Below are 13,656 nucleotides of genomic sequence, written 5' to 3'. Positions count from 1 at the left end.
ATAATACATAAATTCCAACAGTATACAATGGAATTAATCTGTTATAATAAAGAACTAATATACACACAATATGAAGAGAACAAAATTATGCTGTTTTTATAAACAACCTAATAAAATCTCATCAATAACTCTACATAATCACTTGTGCAAAAGTCCTTTAGAAACGATAAGGTGCAATTCAAATGTAAGGAATTATTTGTTCTAGCACCAAGAGTTTAAATGCTTCACACTAACTGAATTGATACTTTCTTTTGAATTATCATATTGTGTGTAATTCAAGTAGATTCCACCATGGCTCTCACCTTACTTCTTAGGGCTGGGTGATTGAAAAGCACTGTGCTTACTTTAAAATGTCACTAGCTCATTATTCTCTTTACAAATAATTCGGCATAGTGCTCTTTTATTTGGTGGATTACCATAATTTATCTGAAATACAATTTGAGTTTTCAGAAATCTGATTTACAGGAAGCTTTTTAGGAGATGGCTGCTTTGTGAAACATGAAACATCTGACCTGACTTTACTCCTCTCCTAAGAAAACTGACTCCGAAGTTTAAAAACAAAAGCAAAAACAACACTGGTCACATCATTGGGGTTAAAAGGCTCATCCTGCTCAGTTTTGAAGACTTTTCTGAGTCTCTTCTGCATTTCCATCCTGGATCCAAAAGAAATCACGAACTGAGTGGGCATTGTGCCCATTTTATAACTTGGTAATGACTAAATGTAACTGAAACAACACTAATTGGAAAATAATCTTCTTTTAAACTAAATGTTTTGATACATTGCACCATTCATGAATTAGCCCTGAAGAAAGATGAGATTTTTATAGTACTCTGGATTTCATTTGTTCAGTTGATCAAATTCCACTCTATGGCTTCTGCTATGATACAAGAGAAAAGGATGATCTAAGTTTGAGATGGCTGCTTGTTTGCGGTGTACACACTATGGTGGGATTTATGAGATGAACACTAAATGAGTTAAAATTTTATAGTTAAAGATTAAAATATATTCTTGCTCCTACATACTTTATATTTTTCTAGATAAATATTACAGGCTCAACTTCTTACTGATTCAAAAGACTGGGGAAAAGACATACTAAGCATTTATACAAACACTTCCAAGTGGGAACGCTACTCAGAAAAATAAATTTTACAATAAAACACTGAAGTGGTAGCAAAATAAATTTTAACTAGAATCCAAAAGTTAGGGAAATAAACAAATCTCATTTACTTACAAGTTGCCTTTGGCTTTGGAGGAAATTTGGTCCGGGTAACAGCCAAAATTAAGAAAATAGTAACTGGCCATAAAATCAAGACAAGTGTCCAAAGCTGCAAAGTAATGATAGAAAAAAAAATGTTAATTATATTGCTAAACCAAAACACCTGACAAGAAGTACATTATACTATAAAATTCCAACACAAGCCAGACATTTGCCTGAAAATATTATTAATAAGAAAGGAATGAGAGAGTTTTAAAAATGCAAGAAACCCTGAAATAAACACAAGAAGGATTTTTCCAGGTTTAAAATCTTAAAATAACCTTCTGAAGCCCCCTGTCCAGTCACCTTTCATGACTGTCCCAAGAAGGATGCTCTTCAGATTCAAGTATGATCAGGAACTTCCTAACTTGAAAATCTTTTAGAGCTTCCCAGTTGTTTGTTGGATAAGGCTCAACATGCTAAACAGGGCATATAAAACCCAACCTAATTTCAACCAAGATGTATCTTACCACTTCCAATATTAGCATTCTACGCTCAGGCATAAAGATTAGTGTGTGACATTGGCTAATGGCTCAATAAACATTGTTGAACAAATGAATGAATGAATGGTTGAGTCAACAAGTAAAAGAGTAAACAGAAACTTAAAGTTCTATGCAACCCCCTCCAAACCACTATAAATAGTATCTTGTGTCTGCTTCTATTATAGGACTTATACTCTTTTTGTCAATATATCTTTTTTTTGGCTTGGCTCATGAAATAAACTGGTAATTCTTTTATGGCAAGAACAGTGTCTAATTCATCCCTGAATTTCCACTGGTATAGAATAGAGGTTCGATAAATGTATACTATATTGAAATTTCTATTAGAGAATTTCACTGTAAGACACTTCAGGAGTGGCTTTCCTCCCCATGTAAACATGATGCAGTTCATAAGACACTATCTGCTTCATATTTTACATACCTATAAAATTGGTTCCATAGCAGTGAAAAACATGTATTCACAAGAACATTAACTGTGCCTATAGTTAAACTATGTTTCTATCTGATTATGCAGTCAGACTTGTTCTCATTCTTCCCCCATTTTGCAGAGACGATTTGCTTCTGCCAAATCTCAAACTACTGCCTGGGGCTCTTCAATTCTCCAAAACAATCTAGACCCATTCAACTATTGATCCTTAAGTAACTCCCAACCTAAATTTTCCATGAAAATCTCCATGTGTCTCTATCAGCACTGATCTCCTTGCTGGCAGATCTGTCACGAAATTCTTAGAACTTTGGGTTTAAGGGCAAGTTTTAGAAAATGGAGGAAGCTGACTGTCGATCTGGGGAATCCTAAGGTACTCAGTTTAACCACAGCTTAAAAGCTCCCAGACAGGCTCAACAGCCTAATCTATAGAAGCACTTCTCAAGCATTAATGTGCGTACCACATCACCTAAGGATCTTGTAAGCACATAGATTCAGATTCAGTAGACCTGTGGCTGGCTGGAGGTACTGTATCTCTTTCTAACAAGCTCCAGGTAGGTGAGCTGATGCTTCTGTCCATGGTCCACACATGGAATAGAGGAATTCTAAATGCACACCACCCTACCTAACTAGCAGGACTGTTTACAGTCTTGGAATATTTTTGTTGGAAATTTCCTTTGAGATCATCTAATGCACAGAATTCTGGGCATTTCTAAACTTGGACAGGAAAAAAAGATCACATTTTTATTTTCTCCAGCTTATGACTCTTTGGTATTTCCATTAATGATGAATATAGGCTAGGAACCACAATGGTATTAGAAGTACCTGTGACTTTGTCACCAATAGAAACCACAGATATTTTCAAATCATATTAGTGTCGTTGCAGATACCTCAAAGTGCTGTTTATACTCATCACAGCATTAAAATTATAGTAGTCATGGATTCACCTTTATTTATTTATTTAATGATAGAATAAACATGCATTACCGTATCATAAACTTGCTTTTCGATACCTTAATAACTGAATTTCAATATAATTCGTTTTATTTGTAATTGTATTTATTTCACTGATTTAAGAACATTATTCTTAGAAGGGCCATAAGCTTCACCAGGCTGTCAAAGACATCCAGAGCACAGAAGAGGCTAAGAAGCCTTGATCTGATCCAACTCCCTTTTTTATTCTCTCGGTTGCAGAGAGTTAGCATAACTTATCCAAAGTTACATACCCAGTTGGAAAGCAGAGCAGGGGACAAGGATGTGAACACCAAGATACTAAGATAGCATTAAAAAAAATCATGCTGCTCCGAGGAATACGAAAGTATTACAGAAAGTGTATTGGAAAAACATGCATGTTATGAAAATATAAGATGTGTTATTATTCTAGCCTAATGTCTGATATATTTGAAAATTAGAGTCTATTCTTCGAAGATCCTATATACAAGGTACAATTTTTATTCTATGTGACTCATTTGAAATGTAGACTATAAGGAATTAAGGTTAAAAATATTTAATGTTTGTGGATTTATTGGTTTTATATTTGAAGCCATAGTTATCCTTTTAAAAATGTATTCATCTGAGTAGGTTCAGTGCCCCATAGCTACTTTTAGGAACATCTATTCATTTTCCATAGCAACCTCATGAGAATTCAGCGAGCAACTGAGATCAGTTACACCAACACAAATGTACATTTGCATTCAAATAAAGAACATATGTCATGGGATATCTTTAAGTTATCTTTTGGTTGATATAATTTTATGGTTTCATGCGGATGTTTTGGTAATTTTGAAATTAGTTTTAGACGTGATTTAGATCCAAACAAAAGTGCAGTATCAGAGTAGTTTAAGGCACCTTGTTTTAGGTAAAATCCACCGCAAGCCCATAAACAATCTATTATCACAAGATTTCCCCCAGGATTTTAGGTCAAAGAGGTTTGGAGAACATTTCTGCATGCAGCACTTTAGAAGGATAATAAATCCAAAGCCCTCCACACTGTGATCTCAGGAACGTTAAGGTTGACAAGTTAATCACAAAAGCAAGAAATAACATTTAAATTTTCATAGCAGCAGGATTGCTCTCAACACCATTCTAAATATTATCATAAACAACCTAGAAGCGAATGCAATGTCAAGGATCCAAATATTAAACCGATGAGCCATGACTTTTTTTGTCTGTTTGGAGAAAAGGCTAAAATATTGATTCTATATATACAGACGTTGGGGGCTACTTGAAAACTTTGGGAAAAATAGTTTTTAAGAGTTTCATATTTTTGCTAATATTTTAATTATCTCAACGTGCCTCTATACCTCACTTGCATTCCATACTCCCTGAATTCTTGACATCTAAGGGCATATGCACACTGAGTAATTTACAATTCCTTAGTGGGCCATGGCCTTTGTCTCTTTTTATTTCTCCAGAGTTTATTTGCTATTGAGATGTCCCCTTCTGTTCACTTTCTCTTCACTTTCCCCTTTCTGAAAAATTCAGTGCCCAAAATCCCTTAGGTGGGGCAGCAAGGTAAGTTCACATTAGGACTCGGGGCACCACAGTGACACAGTGAGGGAGGTGGGTCCTTAGCAAGGTGAAGAGGATATCCACAGTGCAGCAGCCAGACATGGGGTGTCAGGACCCAAGTCGGGTAAGGAGGCTGTCTGTGCAGGGCAAGGAGCAGGTGATTGGTTTCATATGGGAAGGTTGATTAAAAGTAAACATATCCTACGTTGGAGGAGCCTGGCTTTTCACTATCCATCAGAGAAATTATAAACATGATAAAGGGCGAAACTAGAATGAACCCCGTAGTGTTGGGTTACAATTAAAGATATGGCTCTGAACTGCTGGTTCATGAAATACAGCGATAAATGTGTGTGTATAACTTCTTTCTTTCTTTCCAGTCCCACAAGTTGTTTCTGCCTCATTGTGTACTTTCTCTGTCCCAGCCCTGAAAATACCCATTTTTTTCAAGAAACACTAGCTTCTTTTAGTGGATGAGAGCTAAGTGTGCTTGTTGCTATTAGGGGATTGCCATGTCCAAGCTTGAACAGAGCTATAGAATATATGTAGAATGTATGCAGACACAGAGATAGTTAGATACATACATACATACATACATAGAAAGAAATAGGTAGGTAGGTAGACCAACAGACAGAAGAGCACTAGATATACTGCTCAGAGAATCTCAGAGAATGATGGGGACACATCAGTAAAACACAGATACCTGCAAATGACCATAACTGAGCATCAAATCTGACCCACTGGCCAAAATTAACCATTAAAGACATTATGTTAATAAAAGAGTATATCTAACTGAATAAATTAGGAACCCATGAGTCTATGTAAATATAAATAAATGTATAAGGAAACAGATAAATTGAAAGTTTAATGAGGAATGGAATACGTAGTTGGTCTCAAAATATTTCCCCATAAAATGAGACAAACTGACATCATGCACCACCTGATGTGATGCAATATGAAGAACAGAGAATCACTTCTGTGGTCTTCCTTCCAGAGGTAAATAACCTGAGTCTCTACTAAATGAATATGCTACAAAACAACAGATACCCTACAAAACAACTGGTCTTGAATGTTCAAAATGTGTCAGGGTCATTAAAGTCAAGGAAAGACTACCAAACTGTTACAGACTGAAGGAAACTAAAGACATAAAAACTAGATACAGAACATGACTGGACTATTTTTCTGTAAGGACATGATTGGGAGAACTGGTGAATATTGAATTGGATCTAAGGATTTGATGGTGCTATTGGGTTATATTGGAGGATTTCCTTGTTTGTGAAATATGCACACTAAAGTATCTGAGGTAATGGGGCACCAATCTCAACTAGCTCTAGAAAAATATATATTTGTACTGTTCATGCAACTTCTTAAATTTGAAATTATTTTAAAATTAAAAATTTTTAAATTATTTTAAAAGTAATTCTTTTTGAAAATCCAGAACCAATTTTTAAAAGACAGCAAAAGAGGGGCTTCCCTGGTGGCGCAGTGGTTAAGAATCCACCTGCCAATGCAGGGGACACAGGTTCGAGCCCTGGTCCGGGAAGATCCCACATGCCACGGAGCAACTAAGCCTGTGTGCCACAACTACTGAGCCTGAGCTCTAGAGCCCGCAAGCCACAACCACTGAGCCCACATGCCACAACTACTGAAGCTTGCGTGCCTAGAGCCCGTGCTCCGCAACAAGAGAAGCCACGACAATGAGAAGCCCGCGCACCACAACGAAGAGTAGCCCCCGCTCACTGCAACTAGAGAAAGCCAGTGCACAGCAACGAAGACCCAACCCAGCCAAAAAATAATTAATTAATTAATTAAATCTATTTAAAAATAAAAATAAATAAAAGACAGCAAAAGAGAAGAGGACCAAGAAAAGAGATTTAAAGAAAAAAAAACCATGCTTTCTATCTAGGAACTCTATCCTGTTGCACAACGCAGGTGATAAGTTTTGGAGAATTAATGATGATGACAGGACACACTTCAGTGGCCTTGAAGTCAGTGAGGTCATCCACTCAAAATTCTAGGTTTAAATCTTAAGAAATTCCTTGAATGAAACAAATGTAAATTCACTCCAAAATTTCCATTCACTACAAGATCTGTAGTACTTTTTAACTCAGTTGAATTACCTAGTAACATTTGCCTCTGCATTTGCTGAGAACTGTTGTTTCAAATCTCTCAAAACCTTTCAAATCTAATTTTCTGAAAAATCTTGGCAGAGCACATAATTTCAACTTTAAGTCATTCACACTTCATTACTTTGTTAGAACCCTTTATTCTAATTATTGTTAGTACACCTGATTCCAGTTGTGGCCATCATTTTTATTATGTTCTTATTTTCATTGAAAGTAAATAAGAAAATAAGATACAGGTGAACTTTAAATCAATGTATTACTATATATTTAAAAATTTGAGAAACTACTACTATTTGAATGCCTGTAAGTAGGATATTCACTCTCTAGTCTTAATCATAAATGTCCTCATTTCCTACCATCTATGCTTGTCCCATTTCACACAGTTACATTGCCTGTCTTGCCCTTACAGATATTTGAGTTTGTATCCCTTGCACTACAGTGGTTAGAAGTTAGTTATGTCTGAAATGAATAATACTGAATATCAGTACAATTTCCAGATTTCAATGGGGATTCTTCTCCTTAACTCTGAAAATAAATAAAAGTAAAATGTTTAGGATGAAGATTCTCCATTTCCCTCCATGAAACCACAGTCTTGGAGAGTCTTAAGGAAACTTACAGTTTAACATACACTATAGTAATCATTCATATAAGGCTTATACATTCATTAACACAATAAAAAATTATTGAGCACCTACTGTGCACCTGGCCCTGAGGATAGAGCAATTAAAATTTTCAGTCTTTTGAGGAAGGGAAACATGAAAAAAAATTATCACCAAATGTAATAGATAATGCTAAGATACAGGAAGTCAAGAGCGTGAAAGGAAGATAAAGCAAGGGGAGCTGAATCTAAAGCTAAAAGATGAACAACGGTCAGGCAGAAGAAAGGATATGTGTGTTGGACAGAATATGAGAAAGAAGTGGGAGTCTTTCAAGCCGGGGAAACATATGGGTGAAGACCCACAAATGGGAAAGAGGGTGGAATATTCCAGGAAAAGAAATAAGTCCAGAATGACTGGTACATGAAAAGTTAGGGAAAACATCTCTGCAATATGGTTATGCAGCCTGTACTTGAATGTTTCTGGTGACTAGAAGTTCAATATTTCACGAGACTTCTTCATTATTGGACAACTCACATTGTCCGATTTTTTTGCTCATATCAAGGTGATATCTTCCTTCCCATGACTAACATTTATTTGTCTTAGTTTGGCTTCCCCTCCGGCAGGAGAATTCTACAAGTATTCGAATAGAGATAAAATCCTCTCCTCTTGGGTACCAATGCCAGTTCCTTCACCAATTCCCTGTTAAATATGATTTCAAAATATCTTCCCCAGGGTGAATTCTTGTTGTCAAGTGGTCTTCTTAAAATTAATGTCAAAATTCAATAAAGTTCTCCAAATAATAGCTAATATATGACTGCTGAGAATGTGCAAGATGCTACGTTAAACACTTAACATGCACTATCTCATTTAATATAATCACCTCATTTCCTCTTGCAGATGGGAAGTTAGAATATTAAAGAGACTAAATAAGCCTTCATTCCATAAGCCACTAAACGCTAGAGCTGATATTTGTACCCAGGGAGCCTGACTTCAGCACCTGCACAGTTAACCACTAAGTTTTGTAGCCAAACCCCTACAGAATAGATTACTAGCTCTCTTTGATTGCAATACCACACTTTTCTTAGTTCAGCCTATGACAGCATTGAAAGTCATTTAAATGTTGAGCTGTAACCTAGAATCATAACTTTTTATTACAAACCTGAAAATAAAAATCGCCCAGACTTTCCTATATACAGTCTTTTTCTTCCTCTTCTATTCCTTCCTTTTTGCATTGTCTGTTAAGTCAAAGGTGACTGTTACTTGGTGTTAACAAGTAACAAGGTTCATATTCAGAAGTAAGAGTGTGATACTTTAGATGTGAAATAAACCTTAGTTTCACCCCCAAAACAAGGAAACAAAAGTGGCACAAGAGTTCTGTTAATTGGGCTTTCTGCTAGTGAACACTGCCGTCTACGTAAATAACCCATCTAAAAACTGGGATCAAGACAATGTTCTGAAATCCATATTTATAGATTATAATACAATTTGAAGATTGGTAAACCTTCTTTGATGTTTATGAAAATAACACATTTTTATTGGGCTTTAAGCTAATTATTTCTCTATTGCTTCCACTTCCAAAACATCTTTACCTCATTTACTTTTTGCTTGACTAGACTAATAAAATGTGCATGTCTGCTATGTGTCAGGCACCGTAATGAACAAGTAGATACAAATTTTTTGAACAATTAAAAGGGCTTAAGGGAGTAAATAGTACAGATCCAGAAGAGGTAAAAGGGCCTGGAACATTTGACCATGTAGTTGAGTGACTTGTGCAACACTGAATTCATTTTAATCTGATTTAGAATTAAATTTGAAATTCGAGTTTAATTCTAAATTGTTTTAATCAAAAAATTATTTTAATGCATGGACCAACCTGTCCCAAAATTTTCAAGTTAAGTCTTCCTTTTTCTTTAGCCATTGTGGGGGAAAATTAAATGAGCAAGGTGAGGATTGGGGAGGAAGTGTCAAATTCGATCCAGTTTTAGAAGTTGATCAAGTTGTAGGAATATCTATGATAGGAAAACTAGGTCTATCATCAACTGAGCTAAAGTGTGATCCACCAGCTAAATAGTTACAACAGAAAATAAATAGATGAAGTTAATTTTCCTTCTTTAGGTCATAAGTCTGGAATTAGATTCCACTTCTATAGAGACCTGTAGTCACTTCTTGATATGCCTATTTAGAATCCATCTTCTTAATGAAAGATAAATTCTTATCTTGCACTATCTAGTCTTTAAGCCTTCAGTGCCTTTGCTGTCCCAGGACTCTGTTTCCTGTCATTAACTAGCATCTCATTAGGTGAGCCTCCCTGTTGCTAACCATCTCCGGTGGAATGTATGCTCATTTTTCCATTATATTTTAGAGTTAAATTACAAGACCAGCAGGGTAGCAACTGCATCTAATTGACTTTCTCTATTGCCTAACATTTCTGTTGGTGCCTAATGTATTTTTTTCACACTCCTCTAGTATTCATTTTTTGCAATATAATTGAGAATTGGTATTACCACTAATACTGAAAAACAGCAATATCTAAGGCCTCCTTAGCGAATATGATCTCTTTGTTGATGGGCTGAACTCTGAGCAGGGATTAGAGAATATTGGGAAAGGAAACTCAACTTAGGAGCAATAGAGAAGCAGGAGGAGGTAATGGAAAGAAGAGATCCAGTTTTGGTAGAATATAACTGTGTTTTTAAACTCACTATGTGACTCTGGACAAGTACCTTGAGTTCTCAGGGGCCCTGTTAAATCAAGGCAGTTAGATAATCTCAAAGAGTTCAGAATTCTGACATTTGATTTTACAAAAAAGAGAGAAACATTAGCTCTAAGAACCATTTTGAGGAAAGTCACCTCAAAAATTAAAAATCTTGGGCTTCCCTGGTGGCGCAGTGGTTGGGGGTCCGCCTGCTGATGCAGGGGGACTGCGGGTTCGTGCCCCGGTCCGGGAGGATCCCACGTGCCGTGGAGCAGCTGGGCCCGTGGGCCATGGCCGCTGAGCCTGCGTGTCCGGAGCCTGTGCTCCGCGGCGGGAGGGGCCGCAGCGGTGGGAGGCCCGCATACGGCAAAAAAATAAAAATCCTGCCTTCCCTTTTTTGCAGCCAAGTCAACATGTAGCTTATTCCATTGTTATTTTACTTCTTAGACAGCATAGTTGTTTAAAATAGTTTTTTCACTGTCTAGTCTAGTATATACTTTTATAATAAACTTCCTCAGTAATCCCCACTCAACTTTAATAATTTTACTATATTTTTTTCTTGTTTTGCGTCTCCATTTATAGATTCCTAACTTCTTCCTCTACACACTATCCTTCCTACTGCCTTGCTCTGTGATTGACTCTCTTGAAAACAAAATGGAAGAGGATGGCATGGAGGTGATACTAGCATTTTTCCTCAACATTCACTAATGACTATACATTTCCAGTGTCACACAACTTAATTTCTATTTTCCTGGGTATAAAAGTATATTTTTAAAGTGCCATATTCAGAACAATTACAAAGATAGAGATAAAAATACCTGCATTTTAAATACCTGCTTGATGGATGCCAAAGTCCAGTTCCTGTACAAAGACTCTGTCCTCTCCTCCAATTTATATACCCCTTCTTTACGTGTTCTGTCTTCTAATTTGTCTATATTTTCTCTTTTCACATTTTAAAAACATTTATCTCCTTTTAGATTTTTTAATCCTAACTTTCCAACCTCTTGATTTTCTCATTCTTCCCTCTTAAGTAACACTGGCACACATATATCCCTTCCACCTGTGTCCTCAAGTCCTCTCTTCCAGTACCAAGACATAGGATTGGCTCTAGGCAAAACTATGAGGAAATACACCTTTCTTTGCCCTCTACCTCTCCACTTAAAATTGTCTTTCCTTCTCCTTTTGGCATCACCGTTTTCTAAAGGTCTCTTCTGTCCCTCTGGTTACTCATAATGGATTCCGGTGGGCCTTCTGTAGTGCCCCAAATTCCGGACTTTTAATGATCTCACTTCCTGCAACCAAGACTGTGCTAGGTCCCATTCTCTCAAGGTGCTCTTAAGATCTGAATCATTGATGTCCCAAAATGAACTAAGAGTTCATGTATTCTCTTTCCCTAGGCAAAAGTATTATTATCAGGGGCTTTCAGGGATTTTGGTTACTTAGGAATAATATAAGTTATCATAGTGAAAACATTTTAGCATGCCTGACTTTCAGCTTCTTTAAATATGCCATGTCCAGCAGAAATTGACTAAAATGGAGAAAAACTCTAAGGTAGAAAATTGATATGCCAGCTACTTTACAGATGAGGAAGGAACTTATTAAAGTTTCTAAAGATAAAATTTCTTAATGAAAAAATTTATTCACCTGAGGGTTTATTTTTAATTTTTAGGTAAAATGGAATTGTAAGGAAAATATACCACCCTAGCATTCAGCTTATCAGCAACAGATATACGTTTTCAGTTCCTTTATTCTTTTATTTTTAACTATTGAGTTTTCAGCACTTAGGAACTTTACTGTATATAAATTTCTTTCTTTCTCCCTTCCCCTGCATTTTCTTTCACCATTACTTTGAATAAAATACGACACAGACATTGCCCCAAATCCCTCTATAGTCTATTTGCCAAGTGTTTCACCATTTATAAAGCACTTTGAAATACATTAGCACATTTGGTTCTTACCACCCTATGAGACAGATATGGTAGACCAGATGCCCATTTTACAAATGGGAAAACCAGTGCTCAGAGAAATTGTGATATGCTCTTTAAGTCATGTAGCTAGTGAGGAATAGAACCAAGAAGCCAATTCTTGTCTTCTAACCACCTCCACCTACCCAGACTCTTTCTCTGCTGAATTCCACACAGAACCTACTGTGGGAAAATTATGGAAAGTTTCACTTTTGTGTTGTTTCCGATGTGTTGCTTCCGACAATGAAGTAAAAATATTAATGATTTAAAATTTTATATACACACCCACACCCGTGTAATCACATAATGCCTTGTGATTTTAAATCCTATCCACCAAATTCACAAAGGCAAATCAACTTCTCCCTCATACTATATACATCAGAACACTTGTAAGGTGTAAGTAAGTAAGGCGTCAGGCACTGCAAGCAAACCTAGAGAGGGAGATAAGGTGTATAGATAAACTTTGGTTTCTATGATGCATATTATTTGCAAATACTTATATTATTAATTTTAGGCTGGGAATTACCTTCTAAAATGAAGTATATCGAATGTCTTTTTGGATTTCTCCAGTTTTCAAACATTCTTCTGAATATGCAACAACTCACAGAAGCCAGTTCCTTTCACAATCTCCCTGCACCCTATCTGGTGAGGATGTAATAGCTGGCTATGTAATTTAAAAAGCAAACATGAGTGTAAGAGCACACATAGAAAAAGATGTTGCAACAAGCTGAGTAGACAGATTGTAGCAGTAAAGTGACTCAATAATACTCTTGAAGCATCACACACATATTAACCTCTGTTTGGCATTTCTAGTAAATACTTTTTCTTATCAACCAACCTTTCTATTGGTTTTGGTTTTTAAGTACATTTCTCCCCCATTTATTGTACCTTTCATCTGAAACTTTTCCTCATCTCATTTTTAACAGAATTCATTAGGAAAATTTCTGAAAGCATTCTGGCCCAAAATCTAGAATTCAACACAAGTTCCAATTCAACCAGTAACAAGGTGTACCCTTTTCTTGCCCGGGCCATGTCCTGGTTTATTCTTTTAATTTCCTGAAATCAAAAGGCAGCTTTGGGGGCATGTTTAGACTCACCCCATTTAGCTGTAGGACAGATGCAGGGATGATTTCGAAATATCTCATTCCTGCTTTAGAAAATGATTTAAAACTCTTCTCCTTCTCTTTTTACCTGTCATGAACACTACATTTTAAAATTGTCTGGAGCCTTTCCCCCAGGACCCCTTCCCTTGTTTTACTCACCGGCTGCCTTTTGACGCCTAGCCAATTTTTCCAGACCAAGACGTGAAGCTGATGAAATGGAGAAGCCATCCTTCAAACGCCACGAACAAGAGAATTCCTCTCTTTTCCTCCAAACCTCAAAAGAAGAATTGGTTCCCCGTCCAACTTGCTGCGTGTCAATGGGTCAGAAGCCTTTTCATGGCATAGCCTTCCTGCGGGCTGGGGTAAGAAACCCACAGATCTTCTCTCCCTCTTGGATTTTTCCCTTGGGTTAATCCTGACCAAGGAACACTTCTCAACCAACTCTTTCTCTCAAACAAGGACCCAGACCAGGATCTTTTGGTGG

General features: G+C 36.6%; 1 protein-coding gene across 1 annotated transcript in view; it reads right to left on the bottom strand.

Annotated features, from left to right (window-relative positions):
- Nucleotides 1-13,400, bottom strand: part of ABCA12 (ATP binding cassette subfamily A member 12) — a 186,284-nt gene extending 172,884 nt beyond the window's left edge. The window contains exons 1-2 of the mRNA XM_060301454.1: nt 13,332-13,400; nt 1,233-1,326 (exon numbers count right to left, since the gene is read on the bottom strand). Of these exons, the coding sequence (XP_060157437.1) occupies nt 1,233-1,326; nt 13,332-13,400 (163 nt within the window). The remainder of the gene's footprint in view (nt 1-1,232; nt 1,327-13,331) is intronic.
- Nucleotides 13,401-13,656: the final 256 nt, after the last annotated feature.

Source organism: Globicephala melas, chromosome 7 (genome assembly GCF_963455315.2).
Source record: "Globicephala melas chromosome 7, mGloMel1.2, whole genome shotgun sequence".
Taxonomy (NCBI): domain Eukaryota; kingdom Metazoa; phylum Chordata; class Mammalia; order Artiodactyla; family Delphinidae; genus Globicephala; species Globicephala melas.
This window is presented reverse-complemented; position numbering and strand designations above follow the sequence as displayed.